The 20,444-nt window shown below is 38.9% G+C and overlaps 1 protein-coding gene across 6 annotated transcripts in view; it reads left to right on the top strand.

The window, feature by feature from the left end:
• The window catches only part of ATG2B (autophagy related 2B), an 82,347-nt gene that overhangs the window by 7,239 nt on the left and 54,664 nt on the right, over positions 1–20,444 (top strand). For 5 of the 6 annotated variants that reach the window (XM_036104678.2, XM_078054175.1, XM_036104679.2 and 2 more), the window contains exons 2-6: positions 11,229–11,391; positions 14,386–14,538; positions 14,999–15,101; positions 16,439–16,601; positions 17,497–17,676. In XM_036104678.2, coding sequence (XP_035960571.2) covers positions 11,229–11,391; positions 14,386–14,538; positions 14,999–15,101; positions 16,439–16,601; positions 17,497–17,676 — 762 coding nt within the window. Of the gene's footprint in view, positions 1–11,228; positions 11,396–14,385; positions 14,539–14,998; positions 15,102–16,438; positions 16,602–17,496; positions 17,677–20,444 lie in introns of those variants that run through there. The other variant, XM_036104681.2, reaches the window with a different exon arrangement.

The raw sequence follows: 20,444 nt of genomic DNA, 5'->3' as shown, positions 1-20,444 counted from the left end.
CTATTTTATGGATGAGGAAATTGAGACTCAAGAATTTGTCCAAAGCCACCCAGCTAGTAAAGCGACTGAGCTAGGACCTGAATACATGCTCTTTTAAAGGAGAGTTCTTCAAACATGTTTGCCCAATTTTCTCTTAAAATTTTTGAAAAATTATCGCATTCCTTGTGCATTTTAAAATTGACTTGAAAATTTTTCATAATTTTGTTAAAAAAAAATTCACCCAAGAGCATTTGAAACTCTTAATTGGCTGAATCACACAGTATCCCACCTAGCAGGTAGAGGGGAGCTCCAAAGTTGTGCAAAAGGGAAGGTTTTTGAAGGAGGGAGGAGGGTAGGGCAAGAAGTTACTAGCAAAAGAAGAGAAAAGATTGTTTCTGGCCAGGACTTAATTCCTTAGGGGGAAGAGCAGGGAGTTTTAGGTGGATTACCTCATCTTCATTTGGAGTGGAGAGCCCACACACGGATTACCTCATTGGTTGCCAACCAGAAAATCCAGACTGATGGGCTTAAAATTTCATTCCTGGAGAGGTTGAAACTGCAATTAAGTCTATTTGCTGTCCTGGGGGCAGGTGACTCCACCTTGGCCTTTAGTTTTGTTTTTAACAGTTTAAATGGTTGTAGAGGATAATTTTTATTGTGTTGTAAATACTGATGTAAAAAATACATATTTTCACCCAATAGGATCAGAATACCCATCATTATACATTAAAAAATGCTTGAACAAACTCTTCATTAATAGTTGGAAATTTAACATTGTATCTTTTCCCATTGAACTCATATGTCCATCTTTGCAAAATTTTATCTTAATTTATATATTTTATGCTTGTCTTTTATTGATCATGCTATGACTTCTCTACAATAAGAACATGTAATTAAATTGAAATTGATCATATTTAAAAATTTACTGTTACTTTCCAGCTTTCTTTTGCATTAAGTAAATATTTCCTTTTTTAATTTTTATTTATTTATTTATTTTGTAAAGATTTTATTTATTCATTTGAGACACAGAGATAGAGAGAAAGCATGAGCAGGAAGAGAGGCAGAGGGAAAGGGAGAAGCAGGCTTCCCGCTGATCCAGGAGCCCGATGTGGGGCTTGATCCCAGGACCCTGGGATCATGACCCTGAACCGAAGGCAGACGCTTAACCATCTGAGCCACCCAGGCGCCCCAATATTTCCTTTTTTTAAATTAATTTTATTTTATTATGTTTAGTCACCATACATTACATCATTAGTTTTTGATGTACTGTTCTGTGATTCATTGCGTATAACACCCAGTGCTCAATGCAATACGTGCCCTCCTTAATACCCATCACCGCACTAACCATCCCTCCCACCCCCTCCCCTCTAAAACCCTCAGTTTGTTTCTCAGAGTCCATAGTCTCTCATGGTTCGTCTCCCCCTCTGATTCCTCCCCCTCTTCATTTTTCCTTTCCTACTATCTTCTTTTTTTAAAAAAATATATAATGTATTATTTGTTTCAGAGGTACAGGTCTGTGATTCATCAGTCTTACACAATTCACAGCGTTCACCATAGCACACACCCTCCCCAAGGTCCATCACCCAGCACCCCCATACCTCCCACCCCCCACCACTCCAGCAACCCTCAGTTTGTTTCCTGAGATTAAGAGTCTCTTATGGTTTGTCTCCCTCTGGTTTCATCTTGTTTCAGCTTTTTCTTCCCTTCCCCTATAATCCTGTCTTGTTTCTCAAATTCCTCATATCAGTGAGATCATATGATACTTGTCTTTCTCTCATCGACTTATTTTGCTTAGCATAATACCCTCTAGTTCAATCAACATCGTTGCAAATGGCAAGATTTTGGGGTTTTTTTTTTTTTTTTTTGGCTGCATAATATTCCGTTGTATATATATTACCACATCTTCTTTATCCATTCATCTGTTGATGGACATCTTGGCTCTTTCCATAGTTTGGCTATTGTGGACATTGCGGCTGTATACATTGGGGTGTACATACCCCTTTGGATCACTACATTTGTATCTTTGGGGTAAATACCCGGTAGTGCAATTGCTGGGTTGTAGGGTAGCTCTATTTTCAACTTTTTGAGGAACCTCCATACTGTTTTCCAGAGTGGCTGCACCAGCTTGCATTCCCACCAACAGTGTAGGAGGGTTCCCCTTTCTCCGCATCCCCGCCAACATCTGTCCTGTCCTGATTTGTTCATTTTAGCCATTCTGACTGGTGTGAAGTGGTATCTCATTGGGGTTTTGATTTGTATTTCCCTGATGCCGAGGATGTTGAACACTTTTTCATGTGTCTATTGGCCATTTGGATGTCTTCTTTGCCCCGAAATGTCTGTTCATGTCTTCTCCACCATTTCTTGAATGGATTATTTGTTCTTTGGGTGTTGAGTTTGATAAGTTCTTTATAGATTTTGGATACTAGCCCTTTATCTGATATGTCATTTGCAAATATCTTCTCCCATTCTGTCGGTTGTCTTTTGGTTTTGTTGACTGTTTCTTTTGCTGTGCAAAAGCTTTTTATCTTGATGAAATCCCAATAGTTCATTTTGCCCTTGCTTCCCTTGCCTTTGGCAATGTGTCTAGGAAGAAGTTGCTGTGGCTGAGGTCGAAGTGGTTGCTGCCTGGGTTCTCCTCAAGGATTTTGATGGGTTCCTGTCTCACATTTAGGTCTTTCATCCATTTTGAGTCTATTTTTGTGTGTGGTGTAAGGAAATGGTCCAGTTTCATTCTTCTGCATGTGGCTGTCCAGTTTTCCCAACACCATTTGTTGAAGAGACTGTCTTTTTTCCATTGGACATTCTTTCCTGCTTTGTCAGAGATTAGTTGACCATAGAGTTGAGGGTCCATTTCTGGGCTCTCTATTCTGTTCCATTGATCTATGTGTCTGTTTTTGTGCCAGTACCATACTGTCTTCATGATGACAGCTTTGTAATAGAGCTTGAGGTTCAGAATTGTGATGCCACCAGCTTTGCTTTTCTTTTTCAACATTCCTCTGGCTATTTGGGGTCTTTTCTGGTTCCATACAAATTTTAGGATTATTTGTTCCATTTCTTTGAAAAAAGTGGATGGTATTTTGATAGGGATTGCACTAAATGTGTAGATTGCTCTAGGTAGCATTGACATCTTCACAATATTTGTTCTTCCAATCCATGAGCTTGGAACGTTTTTCCATTTCTTTGTGTCTTCCTCAACTTCTTTCATGAGTATTTAATAGTTTTCTGAGTACAGATCCTTTGCCTCTTTGGTTAGATTTATTCCTAGGTATCTTATGGTTTTGGGTGCAATTGTAAATGGGATCGACTCCTTAATTTCTCTTTCTTCTGTCTTGTTGTTGGTGTATAGGAATGCCACTGATTTCTGTGCATTGATTTTATATCCTGCCATTTTACTGAATTCCTGTATGAGTTCTAGCAGTTTTGGGGTGGAGTCTTTTGGGTTTTCCACATAAAGTATCATATACTCTGCAAAGAATGAGAGTTTGACTTCTTTGCCGATTTGGATACCTTTTATTTCTTTTTGTTGTCTGATTGCCGAGGCTCGGATTTCTAGTACTGTATTGAATAGCAGTGGTGATAGTGGACATCCCTGCCGTGTTCCTGACCTTAGGGGGAAAGCTCTCAGTTTTTCCCCATTGAGAATGATATTCGCTGTGGGTTTTTCATAGATGGCTTTTATGATACTGAGGTATGTACCCTCTATCCCTACACTCTGAAGAGTTTTGATCAAGAAAGGATGCTGTACTTTGTCAGATGCTTTTTCTGCATCTATTGAGAGGATCATGTGGTTCTTATTCTTTCTTTTATTAATGTATTGTATCACATTGATTGAGTTGCAGATGTTGAACCAATGTTGCAGCCCAGGAATAAATCCCACTTGGTCGTGGTAAATAATCCTTTTAATGTACTGTTGGATCCTATTGGCTAGTATTTTGGTGAGAATTTTGGCATCCATGTTCATCAGGGATATTGGTCTGTAATTCTCCTTTTTGATGGGGTCTTTGTCTGGTGTTGGGATCAAGGTAATGCTGACCTAGTAAAATGAGTTTGGAAGTTTTCCTTTCATTTCTATTTTTTGGAACGGTTTCAGAAGAACAGGTATTAATTCTTCTTTAAATGTTTGATAGAATTCCCCTGGGAAGCCATCTGGCCCTGGGCTCTCGTTGGGAGATTTTTGATTACTGCTTCAATTTCCTTACTGGTTATGGGTCTGTTCAGGTTTTTCTATTCCTGCTTCAGTTTTGGTAGTTTATAGGTCTCTAGGAATGCATCCATTTCTTCCAGATTGTCTAATTTGCTGGCATATAGTTGCTCATAATATGTTCTTATAATTGTATTTCTTTGGTGTTGGTTGTGATCTCTCCTTTCATTCATGATTTTATTTACTTGGGTCGTTTCTCTTTTCTTTTTGATAAGTCTGGCCAGGGGTTTATCAGTCTTACTAATTCTTTCAAAGAACCAGCTCCTAGTTTCATTGATCTGTTCTACTGTTCTTTTGGTTTCTGTTTCATTGATTTCTGCTCTGATCTTTATTATTTCTCTTCTCCTGCTGGGTTTAGGCTTTATTTGCTGTTCTTTCTCCAGCTCCTTTAGGTGTCGGGTTAGGTCGTGTATTTGAGACCTTTCTTGTTTCTTGAGAAAGGCTTGTATTGCTATATACTTTCCTCTTAGGACCGCCTTTGCTGCATCCCAAAGATTTTGAACAGTTGTGTTTTCATTTTCATTTGTTTCCATGAATTTTTTTAATTCTTCTTTAATTTCCTGGTTGACCCATTCATTCTTTAGTAGGATGCTCTTTAGCCTCCATGTATTTGAGTTCTTTCCAACTTTCCTCTTGTGATTAACTTCAGTTTCAAACCATTGTGGTCCGAAAATAGGGAATGATCCCAGTCTTTTGGTACCAGTTGAGACTTGATTTGTGACCTCGGATGTGATCTATTCTGGAGACTGTTCCATGGGCACTAGAGAAGAATGTGTATTCTGTTGCTTTGGGATGGAATGTTCTGAATATGTCTGTGAAGTCCATTTGGTCCAGTGTATCATTTAAAGCCTTTATTTCCTTGTTGATCTTTGCTTAGATGATCTGTCCATTTCAGTGAGGGGGATGTTAAAGTCCCCCACTGTTATTGTATTGTTGGCGATGTATTTCTTTGCTTTTGTTATTAATTGCCTTATATAATTGGCTGCTCCCATGTTAGGGCCATAGATATTTACAATTGTTAGATCTTTTAGTTGTATAGACCCTTTAAGTAGGATATAGTGTCTTTCCTCATCTCTTATTATAGTCTTTGGTTTAAAATCTAATTTGTCTGATATAAGGATTGCCACCCCAGCTTTCTTTTGGTGTCCATTAGCATGGTAAATGGTTTTCCACCTCCTCACTTTCAATCTGGAGGTGTCTTTGGGGCTAAAATGAGTCTCTTGCAGGCAGCATATCAGTGGGTCTTGTTTTTTTTATCCAATCTGATAGCCTGTGTCTTTTAATTGGGGCATTTAGCCCATTTACATTCAGAGTAACTATTGAAAGATATGAATTTAGTGCCAATATATTGCCTGTAAGGTGATTGTTACTGTATATTGTCTCTATTCCTTTCTGATTTATGTTACTTTTAGGCTCTCTCTTTGCTTAGAGGACCCCTTTCAATATTTCTAGTATGGCTGGTTTGGTGTTTGCAAATTCTTTTAGTTTTTGTTTGTCCTGGAAGCTTTTTATCTCTCCTTCTATTTTCAATGACAGCCTAGCTGGATATAGTATTCTTGGCTGTATATTTTTCTCCTTTAGTGCTCTGAATATATCATGCCAGTTCTTTCTGGCCTGCCTGGTCTCTGTGGATAGATCTGCTGCCAATCTAATGTTTCTACCGTTGTAGGTTACAGACCTCTTGTCCCAAGCTGCTTTCAGGATTTTCTCTTTGTCTCTGAGACTAGTGAGTTTTACTATTAGATGTCGGGGTGTTGACCTATTTTTATTGATTTTGAGGGGTTTCTCTGTGCCTCCTGGATTTTGATGCCTGTTTCCTTCCCCAAATTAGGGAAGTTCTCTGTGATAATTTGCTCCAATATACCTTCTGCCCCCTCTCTCTTGCTTCTTCTTCTGGGATCCCAATTATTCTAGTATTGTTTCATCTTAGGGTATCACTTATCTCTCGAATTCTGCCCTCATGATCCAGTAGTTTATCTTTTTTTCAGCTTCTTTATTCTCCATCATTTGGTCTTCTATATCACTAATTCTTTCTTCTGCCTCATTTATCCTAGCAGTTAGAGCCTCCATTTTTGATTGCACCTCATTAATAGCCTTTTTGATTTCGACTTGGTTAGATTTTAGTTCTTTTATTTCTCCAGAAAGTGATTCTCTGGTATCTTCCATGCTTTTTTCAAGCCCAGCTGGTATCTTTATAATTGTCATTCTGAACTCTAGTTCCGACATCTTACTAATGTCTGTATTTATTAGGTCCCTGGCAGTTGGTACTGCCTCTTGTTCTTTTTTTTGAGGTGAGTTTTTCCGTCTTGTCATTTTGTCCAGAGGAGAACAGATGAATGAGAGAACAAAATACTAACAGGGTAACAACGACCCCAGAAAAATATACACTAAACAAATCAGAAGAGACCCAAAACTGGGGGGAAAAGAAAGGGAAAGAAAAAGAAAAAAAAAAAAAAGAACATGATCAGGCTGGTTAATAGAGCCACACTCTAGATTTTGGGCATATTTTGGTTTGTTAGAAGAAACTGCCTCTCAAAATTTTAAAGAAAGATAAACTTATATATGTACAAAAATAAGGGTAAATACGATGAAGGGATGGAATATGACTGTAAAGATGAAAATTATAAAAGATTTTATAAAAGGAATTGATAAGAAGTTGGTTGAAAAAAGAAAGAAGAAAAATTAAAAAAAACCAAAAAGGAGAGATTGTGATCAGGCAGGAGACTAGAACAAAGCCATGCACTAGAGATTTAGGGTATATTTTGGTTTGTTAGAAGAAACTGTATCCCAAAATTTTAAGGAGAGAACAACTTACATATACAAAAAATAAGGGTAACTACAATGAAGGGATAGAATATGACTCTAAACCTGAAAATTAAAAAAGATTTTAAGGAATTGATAAGATGTTGGTTCAAAAAGGGAGAAAGAAAAATTAAAAAAAAATAGGAAAAGGAAAAAAGAAAAGTTAAAAAAATTAACTTGGAAAGACTAAAGAATCATGGGGAAGAAAGCGATGAATTCTATGTGCTGTATTCCCCTAGTGCTGGTGTTCTGCCGTTCTCATTGATCAGTAAACTTGGTCTTGGCTGGCTGTTCTTGCTGATCTTATGGGGGAGGGGCCTGTTGCCGCGGTTCCCAAATGTCTTTGCCGGAGGCAGAATTGCCCCGCCCTTGCCGGTCTGGGCTAAGTAATCTGATCGGGTTTGCTCTCGGGAGCTTTTGTTCCTGCAAGCTTTCTGTACAGCTTTGGAGGCTGAGAGTGAAAGTGGCAGCCTCCCAATCTCTGCCCTGTAGGTGCCGAGAACTCGGGGCCCCACTCCTCAGTGAGTCCCCAGAGAAAAGCTGTCAATCACTACCACCTCCCCCGGTCTCCGGCCACTCTCTGTGCTCACCCAGCCTGTGACCGAGCGTTTCTATCTCTGGCACACGACCCCGTGTGGAGTCTCCAAACCCAGCAGATCCCTGCAGTGCGCTCCTGCGCCGCTCCTCCCCGGGGAGGAAGGGAGTCTCCCTGGATCTGCCGCTTGTTGGGTCCCTGCTGGAGGAGCGGTGGCCCGACTGTGCCGCCCATCACGGTTTATGGCAACGTCGAGCTGAGAGCCCGCGCCTCGGCTCTGTCTCTGCAGCTGGCTTCCCCGCTGCGATACGTTGGAGCTCTGCCACACTCAGGCACCCCCGGTCTTCCTGTGACCCCGAGGGTCCTGAGACCACACTGTCCTGCGAGGGTTCCCTCCACCGCTTAGCCACTGGAGCGATGTCCCTCAGCGGAGCAGACTTCTAAAAGTTCGATTTTGTCCTCCGCGGCTCTATCACTTGCCAGCATCGGCTGACGGAGGCCCCCTCCCCCGCTATCTTCCCGAATATCGCCTCGGATTCACTTCTCCGCACGTCCTACCTTCCAGAAAGTGGTCACTTTTCTGTCACAGAGTTGCTGCTATTCTTTTCTTCGATCTCCTGTTGAGTTCGTAGGTGTTCAGAATGCTTTGATCCTTATCTAGCTGAATTCCTGGGACCAGACGAAATTTAGGTCTCCTACTCCTCTGCCATCTTGCTCAGTATTTCCTTTAATTCCTTTTAAAATTTAATTCCTTTTAATTTCCATTTTAATTCCTTTAATGATTTCCTCACTTGATGTTTTTTGAGTTTTTTAGTGGTTTCCTTAGTTCCTTTAAGCGCTTCCCATATTGACCTTATCAGTATTTCCTTTAGGTAATCATTAAGCTTTATTAACATTTTTCCTCTGGAATTGTGATTATTATGATTATAAGTGCATTTGATCAAAACAGTATAAATATACATTTGAAAAACTAAACGTAAAAATTTCTATTGGAAATTTTTTTTTTTTAAGATTTTATTTATTTGAGAGAGAGCAGAGAGAGGGAGCACAAGCGGAGGTCGGTGGGGAAGGGGCAGAGGGAGAAGGAGAAGCAGGTTCCCCGCTGAGCAGGGAGCCCGATGTGGGGCTCAATCCCAGGACCCCAGGATCATGACCTGTGCCAAAGGTAGACACTTAACTGAATGAGCTCTCCAGTTGCCCTGGAAATACATTTCTTAATGATGTGGGTAGGTGGTTTTCCCCCTCTTCCCTGATTAGTTCATGTGTCCATAAACGAATATACTTACAACTAGAATTTGATAGGGCTCATCATAAATTTCATTCTAAATTTTTAAAATAGTTACGGGCTCGAGTCATAAATAAGTAGATGAGAATTGAAGGGATTTTGTAGTAGCAACATCACTTAGTTCTTTGACTTTCTTTGAGTGTCATGCCAAAGATATGTATAAGATAGGGAAGGACTAGGAAACTTACTGCTGGTGCTTCCTGGAGATTTTTATACCCTAGGCAGTGCACAAAGGAGGATTCAGGAAGGGAAAAGATAGGCCCATTTGGCAAAGTGGGAGGACGGAGATTGTACAAGGCAATATGGGAGAGGAGATCCAACATGGTGCCATGGTTAAGTACTCTTCTCAGGAAGGTCAGTTTTAGAACAATATATTTGTGAATTGAGGATCTGAATGTGTTTACCTTAAAACCACCCATGCCCATGTACTCTTCAGAAAGTCTGTAGGATTACAGAAACAGCATGAAGAAAGCCTTTTAAAGTAGTGGCCTCCAATGATAAAATGTGAGCCAGTCTAAATATCAACATTCAGTGTTTGTAGACAAGGAATTATGATACTGCTATTCACTGTTGTGTGCAGAAAGTACCTTACATATAAATTGGCATTTAATAAATATTTGTTATTTTAATTTATAAAGTACGTTGTCAAAAAAAAGTATGTTGTAAAGAAATGCACTTAATTATTCTATTAACTATATTTACATCCATTCTGTCTTCCTTTTGTTGTAGTCCGGTTTCCTTACCACACCATTGAAATTGTTCTCAGTTGGATCACCTGTACCCTAAATATCAGAAAATCGGGTGGACGCTTAAAAACTTTGGCCTCTTCTTGCCTTTTGATGCACTGCACCACTTTTTATAATTGTCTTTCCATGATTTTTTGGGATGTAAGGCTTTTTTGATTTTCCTTCTACCTCTCTGTTTGTTTTTTTTTTTTTTAAAGATTTTATTTATTCATAAGAGACAGAGAGAGAGAGGCAGAGGGAGAAGCAGGCTCCCCGCTGAGCAGGGAGCCCGATGCGGGACTTGATCCCAGGACCCTGGGATCATGACCTGAGCCGAAGGCAGACGCTTAACCATCTGAGCCACCCAGGCGCCCTCTGTTTGCTTTTTTCTAGTTTACTTGCAGGTTCCTCAAGTGGGGCTCCATGCCCAGTGGGGAACCTGATGTAGGGCTGGATCTCACGACCCTGAGATCATGACCTGAGCCGAAATCAAGAGTTGGACACCCAACTAACTGACTGAGCCACAGAGGCGCCCCCAATTCTTAATTCTTAGATGTTGGTGTTTATCAGGACTCAGTCCTAGGCCTCTTGTCATTTAACTCTGCATAAGTTCCCAGAGACTGTTTCTTCTCACCCTAGGGCTTCATTGACACTCTGGATTCATAATGCCCTTCTGTATCTTCAGCCCAGATGGCTCTCCTGACATCTAGACCAGAATATCTGGCTGCCTCCTGGACATCTCCCACCTAGATGTTTGCTTACATATACTCTTTGGAACTCAGCTCCTGAGCTTCCCCTAACCTGCTTCTCCAGGTTTTTTTTCTCAGTAAATGGCACTGCTAGCTAACCAGCTGCCCAGGTCCCTAACCCAGAAGTCATTCTTCATTCCTTCTTTTCTTTATTTCTCGTGATGCCAATTCTACTTCCTAATATTCTACAAAAATCTGCCCACTTCTGACCTCAGTGTCACTGTCCTCGCCAAACCAATTTCCGTGGCTTCTCTTACTCAGAATGACCTTTTTGCCTGAATTTTGCTTTCCTCAATACATGGTTGGCTTGGTAGTGAAACTGGTTCCCCTCCAGTTCTAATCTCATCATGGTGCCCTTGCTTAAAACCTTTCAGGGGCTTCACTTTGCTCTTGAGTTAAAAGTCTGACTCTTTAACATGAATTACAAGGCTGTTTGGATTTCACTCTCCCTTATCTATGTGCTTTATCTCTGGCTCATCACCCTAGCACACTATACTAGAGCCTAAAGCAGCTTTTCCTTTTCATAAAGTTTTGCGTCTCAAATATGTGGGCTTGCACTCTCTGACCTCTGGTTTCTTTGATTCCTTCCACACACTGTTGTCTCTATGTGGACCACTTTGCTTGGTTAACTCCATAGCCTCTGGCCTCACTTTTAAATAGCTCTTCCTCAGGTGGCCTGCCTTGGATCTCTGGGTTAGGTTCTATTAGGTGCTCAAAAAGTACCGTATATTTCCTCTTTCATGTACCTCATCACACCTTAATTACGTGTGTCTTTCATGGTAAGCTATTTTGTAAACTTCATGAGGACGGGGAGTCTTTATCTTGGACTCTGCTTTCCTTATTCCTAGTGTCTGACACACATATATGAGCATATTCAGCATCTTTGAATAAGTTAACAATTTTGAGTTCTTGTTCCTGTGATTTCAAAATGCACTTGGTTTTTTCTCTTTAGTGTCTCAATGAGATCCTGGAGTCGGCAGATGCGCCTTTAGAAGTCACTGAAGGATTCATACAGTCAATTTCTCTGTCAGTTCCATGGGGCTCCTTGCTACAGGAGAATTGTGCACTGGAAGTGAAAGGGCTAGAAATGGTCTTCCGGCCTAGACCCCGCCTAGGTAGGTGTGTTACGTGTTTCTGTTTTGTTTGTTTCTATTTGTATTCTTCACAGATTGGGAAAGTAACCTAATTGTATTAAATTCAGTATTTAATTTATTACTTAGCATTGTATTTGTGAGATTTTCAGTAGATAAAAATACTAGGTCTTGGGAGTGTTTGATTTTTACCTTTAGAGTTACTTCTTGCCCTATTTATCCACAGGAACTTTAGTATACTGATGATTTGGTTTAATTATTTGTTACTGATTATGTAAAGTGACTTGTATTTTAAAGTTTCAAAGTATTGTGCCAGAAGCCAAGGAAATGCTTAACCATTGATGGAGAAATGTTAAAAGGACAGAGGACTGGGCTTGTAGGTGTTCTCGTTGGCCAGATCTGGGAATAATGACAATAAATGGATTATAACACTTGGAATTAAAAACAACTCTAAGTCCATACTGTTGAAAATAAGTAATCAGGATGTAAGGGAGGCAGGAAGAAGGGAAAGCTCTTTATTGCAGTAGAGTATCTACTTACTAGAGTAGAAAAAATGATAGACCATCACCATGTTTTTGGCCACCGTGGTAAAAAAAAAAAAAAAAATTGATACCGGTGGTAATCATCAATGAATGCTAAGCCCATTCAGTGACAGGTTGTTGAGGAGCTTGATACTGCGATGTATCGACATACCTCCCATTGATGACATATTATTTACAGAGAGAAAAATGTTTCTTTCACAGTGGAGGAAATTGAGAGTCACCACAGCAACCCTAGTGGTCAATCTTAATCTCATCAGTAGTGGGTCACACTGCCATGATGTGTGTCCTGAGTGATGGCTGAAAAAGGACACATCATATATATATTGTTCCTGTTAAAAGTGCTTAATTTGAATCACAGCATAAGGAAGAAGGCAGACAAATCCAAAATGAGGGAAATTCTATAGACTAACTGGTTGATACTCTTTAGAAGTATCAGTATCATGAAACACAAGAAAAGTAGAGGAATTGTTCCAGATTAGAGAAGAGTAAGACATGAATAACTGCAGTAGATAATCCTGTGTTTTTGTTTTTGTTATGAAGGATATTACTGGGACAGCTGGGAAATATGGGTGTGGAATGTATAGAAGATAGTGTTTTGTCAGTGTTACATTTCTTGGGTGTGTTCATGTTACTGAGCTTTTGCGTGGTGTGTTTGTATTCTCAGGAGTTATCTGCTGAAGTATTCAGGACTGAGTGTCATGATGCCTGCAGTTTACCTTCAGATAGATCAGCAAAAGGATAAGAGTGTGTGTGTATTTGCGTGTGTGTGTATAGTTGTGACGAATCTAAGGGAAGGCTACAGAGTTGCTCATTGTACCGTTCTTTCACCTTTTCCTTAGGATTAAAAATTTTCAAAAGAAAAGTTTGGGAGGGAAAAGCTTTAAAGTAGTAGTAAGTTATTATTTATAAGTGTATCCGTGTGGTAGCTTTAGTTATACGTATGCCGTTTTCTGATGTATCAAACATGTATATAGTGCTTCTTGCATGCCAGATGCTGTTGTGAGTGCACCAATATTATCTTACCATAGCTCTTTGAAATAGATACGGTTTGTTGTCTTCATTTTATGGAGCAGGACATTGAAGCACAGGTAGATTCAGTAACTTGTCCAAGGTCATAGCTAGTTAAGTGGAAAGTTGGGATCTCAGCCCAGGGAGTCTAGTTCTGGAGTCCATGTTCTTAACCACTGTGCTCTGTTATAGCTCAGATTTTCTACTTTGGAGTATGTGCGTGCATGCGTGTGTGTATTTTATAAGCCAATAGAGTCATGATCTAAATCATCTTAAATTCTGAATTTAAATTCTTTGAGTGACAAGTGATGTTGGTCAAGATATACTTGAAGAATTACAATTCTAAGTGCTGTCTGGAACACCAAAGTTTAAATTATGCTTACTAGAATTAATAGCACCTGTACTTTGAAAATTGGTAGTCTATGCATGGAAATCCTCCTTGATAATGGCATTTAATTAACAAGAATATTTTGTTTTTAACCATGATGGCGAAAATAATATTTTCCTATGGAAAGTCAAATATTCTGCCTTTAAAAATATGCCATGAGAAGGGTTTTAGATTCCATTTTGGAAGGCAGTGATTCTAGTAATCTGTTAGTTTGTTTTGAATAATGGAAGGAAGTGTAGTGCAATTCTTTGATGAGGGATGATCTGGAAAGGATTTTTCCCAGTTCATGGATTCCTCCAAGGATGTTCTTCTGTTTTATCTACATTTATACTGACCTTCTAAAGCCTAGGTCAGAAGCCACCTCTACCAGATTTCCGTTAAATTCTGTCTGTGGGAAGAATTAACCTCTTGATTTAGCCGTCAGTGTTTTCTGTTGACATTGTGTAGTTGCTTACTAATTCTTCTTAACCACATCTCATTTCTTCCATATATTGTAGGCTCTCAGAGGGCAGAAGTAATCATTATTTTTCTGTCCCCTACAGCAGGGTCAGCTAACTATGGCCTGCAGGCCAAATTTGATCTGTCATATTTTTGTAAATAAATTTGTATTGGAACACTACCGTACTCATTCATTTCCTTATTCTCTCTGGCTGCTTTGGCACTAGAGCGAGAGAGTTGAGTAGTCAGGGTAGAGGCTCTAGGGCCTAAACTATTTACTATCTGACCCTCACCAAAAAAATTTGTTGACCCCTGTTCTGCAGTATTTTGAACAGTACCATGCATGCATTAGATACTTGTTTAATGAATTCATGAATTAACATTTGACAGATACATATCATTTAATGAGAGCACGTCTCTGGACTTCTTTCTGTGATTTTTTTTTTTTTCCTTTTTCTTCTCCGTTATTATAAGGTGATGTTTAAATCTCAAGAGTAATTTCTAGAATACCATATGCCTAGGTAACACCCTGATGTTAAATATCTCTTGGAGGTTAAGAATATATTTCAAATGTGGCATTTTAAGAAATTGCTTTGTTGTAACTATAAGAAGTTATTTAGGATTAATCTATATCTTCTGCAGCAACTGGTTCTGAACCTATGTATTGGTCAAGTTTCATGACCAGCAGTATGCAATTGGCAAAAGAATGTCTTAGCCAGAAATTAACAGATGAACAAGGAGAAGCATCGCAGCCTTTTGAAGGACTTGAAAAGTTTGCTGAAACCATTGAAACAGGTTTGGCATTATGGAGTATTTTCAAAAATTTTAGTTTTTTTTTTTATTAGTAATTTAGTACCTTTCTTTAGTAAGCCTTGTATAAGGAAAATCCATTGGAGTGATTTTTTTTTTTTAAAGGCATTACTGTTCTTCAGAACTTTAGAATTGAGGTTATTTTAAATATTCAATTTAATTTCACGTCCTTTTGTACCCTATTTTTTTTTTTTTCTCTGTTTCCTTTATTATGCTTGTGTAATGAAGGGTTTAGAGGTCAGCAGAGAGTGTTGGGCATTGCTCAGGTATCTGTTAGGTGCTCAGTAAGGCAAAATGTTTATTACCAAACTCAAGATTTTGGGATTTTTAAGGAAAGAAATACCAGTTTATTTTGTAAGTTCTTATTAAGCTACTATAGATTCCTTTCATTAGAAGTTTTTAGTATACATGTGGTCTCATGTTAATGGTTACCTGTTTACTCTAGTACTAAGAAGAGTAAAAGTCACTTTTATAGACACTGTCTTGAGAATTGAACACGTGCCAGAAAATTCCAAAACTGGAACTGCACTTGAAATTCGAATAGAAAGGTAAGACTTCTTATATCTGAGAATAAATGACCCTATTCTTTTCTTTTATAAATAGTAAGATATGACTTTCATTAGATTTCATGATGGTTTTAGAGGTTAGAAGTGATGCTATTGAGTTACTACATTGTATGTTTTCAGAGTAAAGCTCTGCTCTCCAAGATACATTCTAATCCCTTTATTGAAAACTTAAAGTACCATTTGAGGTATAATTATATATAATACTGTGTGGAATTCAAAGCAAATGATTCTTTTAGTTAATACCAAATAAAAATCATGAATATGTGAGTGCTGCTAAACTTAAGGCACTCCTGTTGGGAGTTTTTTCATACGAGTGATGCCCTGTTTTGGCGTGTCTCATTAATGCGAGGGGCTTCTTTGCTTTCCTGTGCTTGATCTGAGTGCTGCTTTCACGAGAAAGGCTAAGCCTGCAGTTTTCTTTGAGAGGATTCTGTGAGAGTATCTGTGTGATAGTAATTTACTTAAATAGATAGAAACCAGGACTTAGTTTTCTGTGTATGCCCACTTGGAGCCTTATAAATAGCTGAGTGTCGATTTGAGGTAGTCACTTTTTTTTTTTTTTTTGGTGGGCAGCAAAGCAAGGTTTATTGAGAGTACAGTAATGTACAGATAGTACAAAGCACCCAAAGAAGGAGGGGACCCGAGAGGGTTGCCCTTGAGGTAGTTACTGTTCACCTGTGTCTTAACGTGATAGAAATAGGCAGAATTGCACTGAGCACCGAAGACACTTTAGTATAGGGAACTTTTGGGGACTTTTACGAAATTTTAAGCAGATATGTTATGGTTTCTGTCTATCATAAAATTACCTATTAGTGAAACAGTTATTGTTAGCAGATTTTTGAAATTAGGTTGTGTTACCTGAAATGGTATATTAAAAAGTATCTAAAATCTCATGCATGTAGAACTACATTCTGTATTTTGTTGAAAATGAAGTGAGTCATAAGAACTCATAGAATAGTCATAAGAATTTAAAAAATGTCATTCATTGCAGACTTGTGACTTGGAGCCAAATGCTGTCTCACTGTTACCAAGAGATGTTTGTAAGGGAGCACAGGAGTTGTTTTCCTTGAGGCTAACTTTAGGAAGTTATTAATCTTTTCCACCAGTTTAGGAGCCCCATAAAATTATCCTTCTTGAGGCTGAGGTCTCTTGGTGAAAACATTTCCTGTAGTAAAGCACTAATGCTGACCACATTCTAGGCATTTTCTAAGTGCTAACACTTGAAAAACTCTTTACCTTAAAAAGCTATGTGTGTTTTAGACTTGCAAGTAGGCTTTCTTAGGAGTTTTATGCCAGCGCTTTTTGTTTTGAACTTTGAGAACTGTCTACTGTGATGAAGCTGCTGATGAGGCCTCAGGAATTAACGTGCATCAGCCCACAGCCTTTGCTCACAAGTTACTCCAGCTCTCCGGAGTATCTCTCTTCTGGGAGGAGTTTTCTGCGTCAGCAAAATCTTCCCCAGTGTGTTCAACTGCACCAGCGGTAAGAAAAACAAAACAAAAAAACCAAACATTAAATCATAGATTTTTTCAGAGTTTAAATTAGGGGCGCCTGGGTGGCTCAGTCGGTTGAGCGTCCGACTCTTGATTTTGGCTCAGGTGATGATCTCTGGGTTGTGAGATCCAGCCCAGCGTCAGGCTCTGCACTGGGCATGGAGCCTGCTTAAGAGTCTCTCTCTCCCTCTCCAAAAAATAAATTTAAAAATAAAGAAATAAATGGTTTAAAGGAGGGCTATTAAATTGTGCTAGGATATAAAATACGTGTTAGTTTCCATCTGATCTGGAAGTTAACACAAATATTCAGTAATGGAGACCCACATTTCAGAGTTTTTAAAATACTCACATTTATGATTAATGCCTTTCCTACCAGGGTATAACATTGGATACTGTGTCTTGTAGGAAAATGGTATATTAACAGCTAATACCCTTTTATAATAAAAACAAAAGCAGTGTTCACATTTACCTTACATAATGTATGGCTGAAGACTTACAAATCATATCTTAAAGTTTTATAATTAAGGAATTTTTTATTAATCCTTTCTAAGAGTAGAGAGTCCTTTTATAAATCAGTCCTTCCATAATTTATCTTTTACATTATTTCAGATTTTCATAATTATAGAATGTCTATTATGTTTTCTTATTGCTGTGATTTGAATAGATGTGCTTTTTTTCATAAAGTCCTTTTCCATGATTTGCCTTTATTACTGTTGTGTTTCATGCTAGCTATAAGTCACTGGTTTATTCATTGTCACATAGTACAGTTTTTCATGTCAAATATTTTACTCTTCTTAAGTTGACATTTGTTTTTGCATTTTGGTTTATTTATTTATACTAAGATGTTCTAAAGAATTACTTTATTCTTAATTGCCTTATTATAGGAAACTGAGCCAAAGCTGTCACCTAGCTGGAATCCCAAAATTGTGTATGAGCCACACCCACAACTAACTAGAAATTTACCAGAGGTAGCGCCCTCTGACCCAGTGCAGATTGGAGGGCTAATTGGTAGGCTGGAGTTGAGTCTCACATTGAAACAGAATGAAGTACTTCCTGGAGCTAAGGTCAGTATTTGTTTCATTTTCTATAGTTAGAAGTACAAGTATTCTTTAATGTGTGCAGTGACCCACCAATTGGCCACTGTGGGTTGTCCTGTAACTAGGGTGCCCTCTGTCCTGGAGTGCGTGTTCGTAATCTCAGCTGGTGCCTCTGTCCTTAGGTTTCAGGGCCTCTGCTCAGGCTCAGGTATTAGTACTGTCTCCTGCACTCACTTTCCCCCGTTCTAGCCGTTCAGAAACATTCATGAGTTAATAAATTAGGAATTTATTAAAGACTTTCTGTCATCATAACTTTCATTTTAAAGGAGAAGAATATGGAAGTAAGAAGTTGACTATAGAAAGTGTTTAATTGTATGCATGTAAAAATGCCCGCCTAGATGTGTTTTGAACGGAATGACCATTTTTATAGTTGTACAATGTTTATGAAAAGAGATTGATTTTTTTTTTTTTTTCATGATGTCTCATGGCTTTTTGAAGACCCTGTAAAGACAACTGCACTTGGTTCTTAGGGAACAGTATTGAACAGTCTGCTGGAGAATCAGGAAGCCTATATTTATTTAGTCTGTTAAAAATGTCTTTGTGAAGTGTTATTTTCAAACTTTGAAAATTAATTTTCTATATAATCTCTGTAAAATGTAGTTTAAGAAAATATCAGGATTTGTTCATCTGTTTACTCACTGGGCTAACTAGCTGTAGATGTTGGAGTAAACTGGATGCTGGGCCCTATGCAGTTTCTTGGGTGAGATACAGAGAAGAGGGGAATACTGTCTTTGCCTTAATACAACGTATAATAAGGGGTACAGACATTGCTGTGGGGACATGGAAGAGGGAGCAACTGAGTACTCGTGCATGCACGTAAGATTTTCAGACGATTGAGGATCTCCAGCAATCCGTCCTTGGATTGGCATACCTGGCTACAGTTAGAAGCAGAGGAAGGTGATGATCAGAATGCCAACCTTCCTGTTGCTGATTACTTCCTCTCCTTTGTTTACTGCTCTATCCTACTTCAGGTGGTACGAAATCCTTTCACCAGATCTTAAGCCTGTTCATAAAATAACAGGAAAGCCCTAGGTCTGTTTCAGCATGACAGGGAATCCCCTGAGGTGCTAACTTCCTTGGGGAAACTAACACACCCATGCCTCTGGGGAATGCATTAGCTATTTCTTGAAGAAGGAAGAACCATGGCAGTCACTTTTATAGTTCTGTTTTGATTAGCTAGTCCTCAACATTTGTATATTTGATCTTTATGCAGACCTGAACTTTTGCACATTAGGTGTTGATTTGTAGAAGTGCCTTTTTAAAAAAATTTTATTTATTATTTATTTATTTATTTATTTGACAGAGACACAGCGAGAGAGGGAACACAAGCAGGGGGAGTGGGAGAGGGAGAAGCAGGAGCAGGGAGCCCGATGCGGGGGCTCGATCCCAGGACCCCGGGATCATGACCTGAGCTGAAGGCAGGCGCTTAACGACTGAGCCACCCAGGCGCCCTTGTATAAGTGCCTTTTCGATGTTACTTTTGGACATCTGTGTATTAGGTGACAAGTGAACATCTGGAATTTATAGCATGATGGCGTTGTTTGCCAGCCAGTGTTTGATATTTGGAGTTATTACCATCCTTGTCTACATGGTAATTTTTGTGTAGTAACTTGAGTTTGAGTACCTTTTGTTCTTATTTAATGAAAATGAAGGCTAAAGTTCTAGTTATTAGCTTTGAGAAACATAAATCCCGTAAACTTAATGCCGTGTAGACAAAGATGGCATTGGTTAGGGGTGCTCAGGTGTCAGATCTTTAGTCTCGCCAATGTTCATTAGATCTACAGGTTTTTCAACTGGAATCAAAATGTTATGAAAGTTTTGGGAGGTGCTCCTGGGTGGCTCAGTCAGTTAAGTGTCCGACTCTTGATTTTTGCTCAGGTCATGATCTCAGGGTCGTGAGATTGAGCCCTCGCTCAGTACAGAGTCTTATTTGAGATCTCTCTCTCCCTCTTCCTTTGCCCCCTGCCTCCTTGTATGTGCATGTGCGTGCTCTCTCTCTAAAATAAATTAAAAAAAATTTTTTTTAGTTCTCTGAGATGGCACCCACCCCAAATAGTGTGTCAGCTTGATAGTTCACATGTTCATTTTTAGCATATACTTTCAGGAGTGTATAAGAAAATAGAGGAGCTGTATGTATTGAATTTATAGACATTTTGTTTAGTTACTGTCATATTGAGTTTGAAATTATTTCAGTTATGTTCTGTTTTTTTCTATTTCCAGAGGAAAGTAAGAGCTGCTTTGTTCTTTGTATGCCAAATTTAGAATGTACAAATAATATTTCTATGAACATTAGAAGTGAAACTCTTGATAATCCATCCTAATAAAGGTCAGAGATTATGTTTTCAATACTAAGAAATTAAAAACCAATTTTTAAATATGGCATGTAATCAGAAAGATTTTACCACTGTCCCCAGCCTAAACTCCTTGCTGATTCATCGTCTGGGATGGCAGCTGTCAGCAAGCAGCTCCAAAAAACAAATCCACCGAGAGCCATATCATGGGAGGAGTGAGGGTTTCCCATCTAGGTCAGCCTAGGTTAAAATTCTGGCTCTGGGTCTGTAGATGGCCTTGTGCAGATCTTTATGATCCCGTGTCCTCGTCTGCAAAACAGATGCCTTTCTAGAATGAGCGGAAATGTAATAAAAGCATAATGCCCCAACACTCAGAAGAAGGTGATAGTGAGGATTGTTATTCCTGGAGAATACATTATATTCTCCGATAATGGAAGCTTCTCA

The sequence above is a fragment of the Halichoerus grypus genome, chromosome 8, assembly GCF_964656455.1.
Source record: "Halichoerus grypus chromosome 8, mHalGry1.hap1.1, whole genome shotgun sequence".
NCBI lineage: Eukaryota > Metazoa > Chordata > Mammalia > Carnivora > Phocidae > Halichoerus > Halichoerus grypus.
This window is presented reverse-complemented; position numbering and strand designations above follow the sequence as displayed.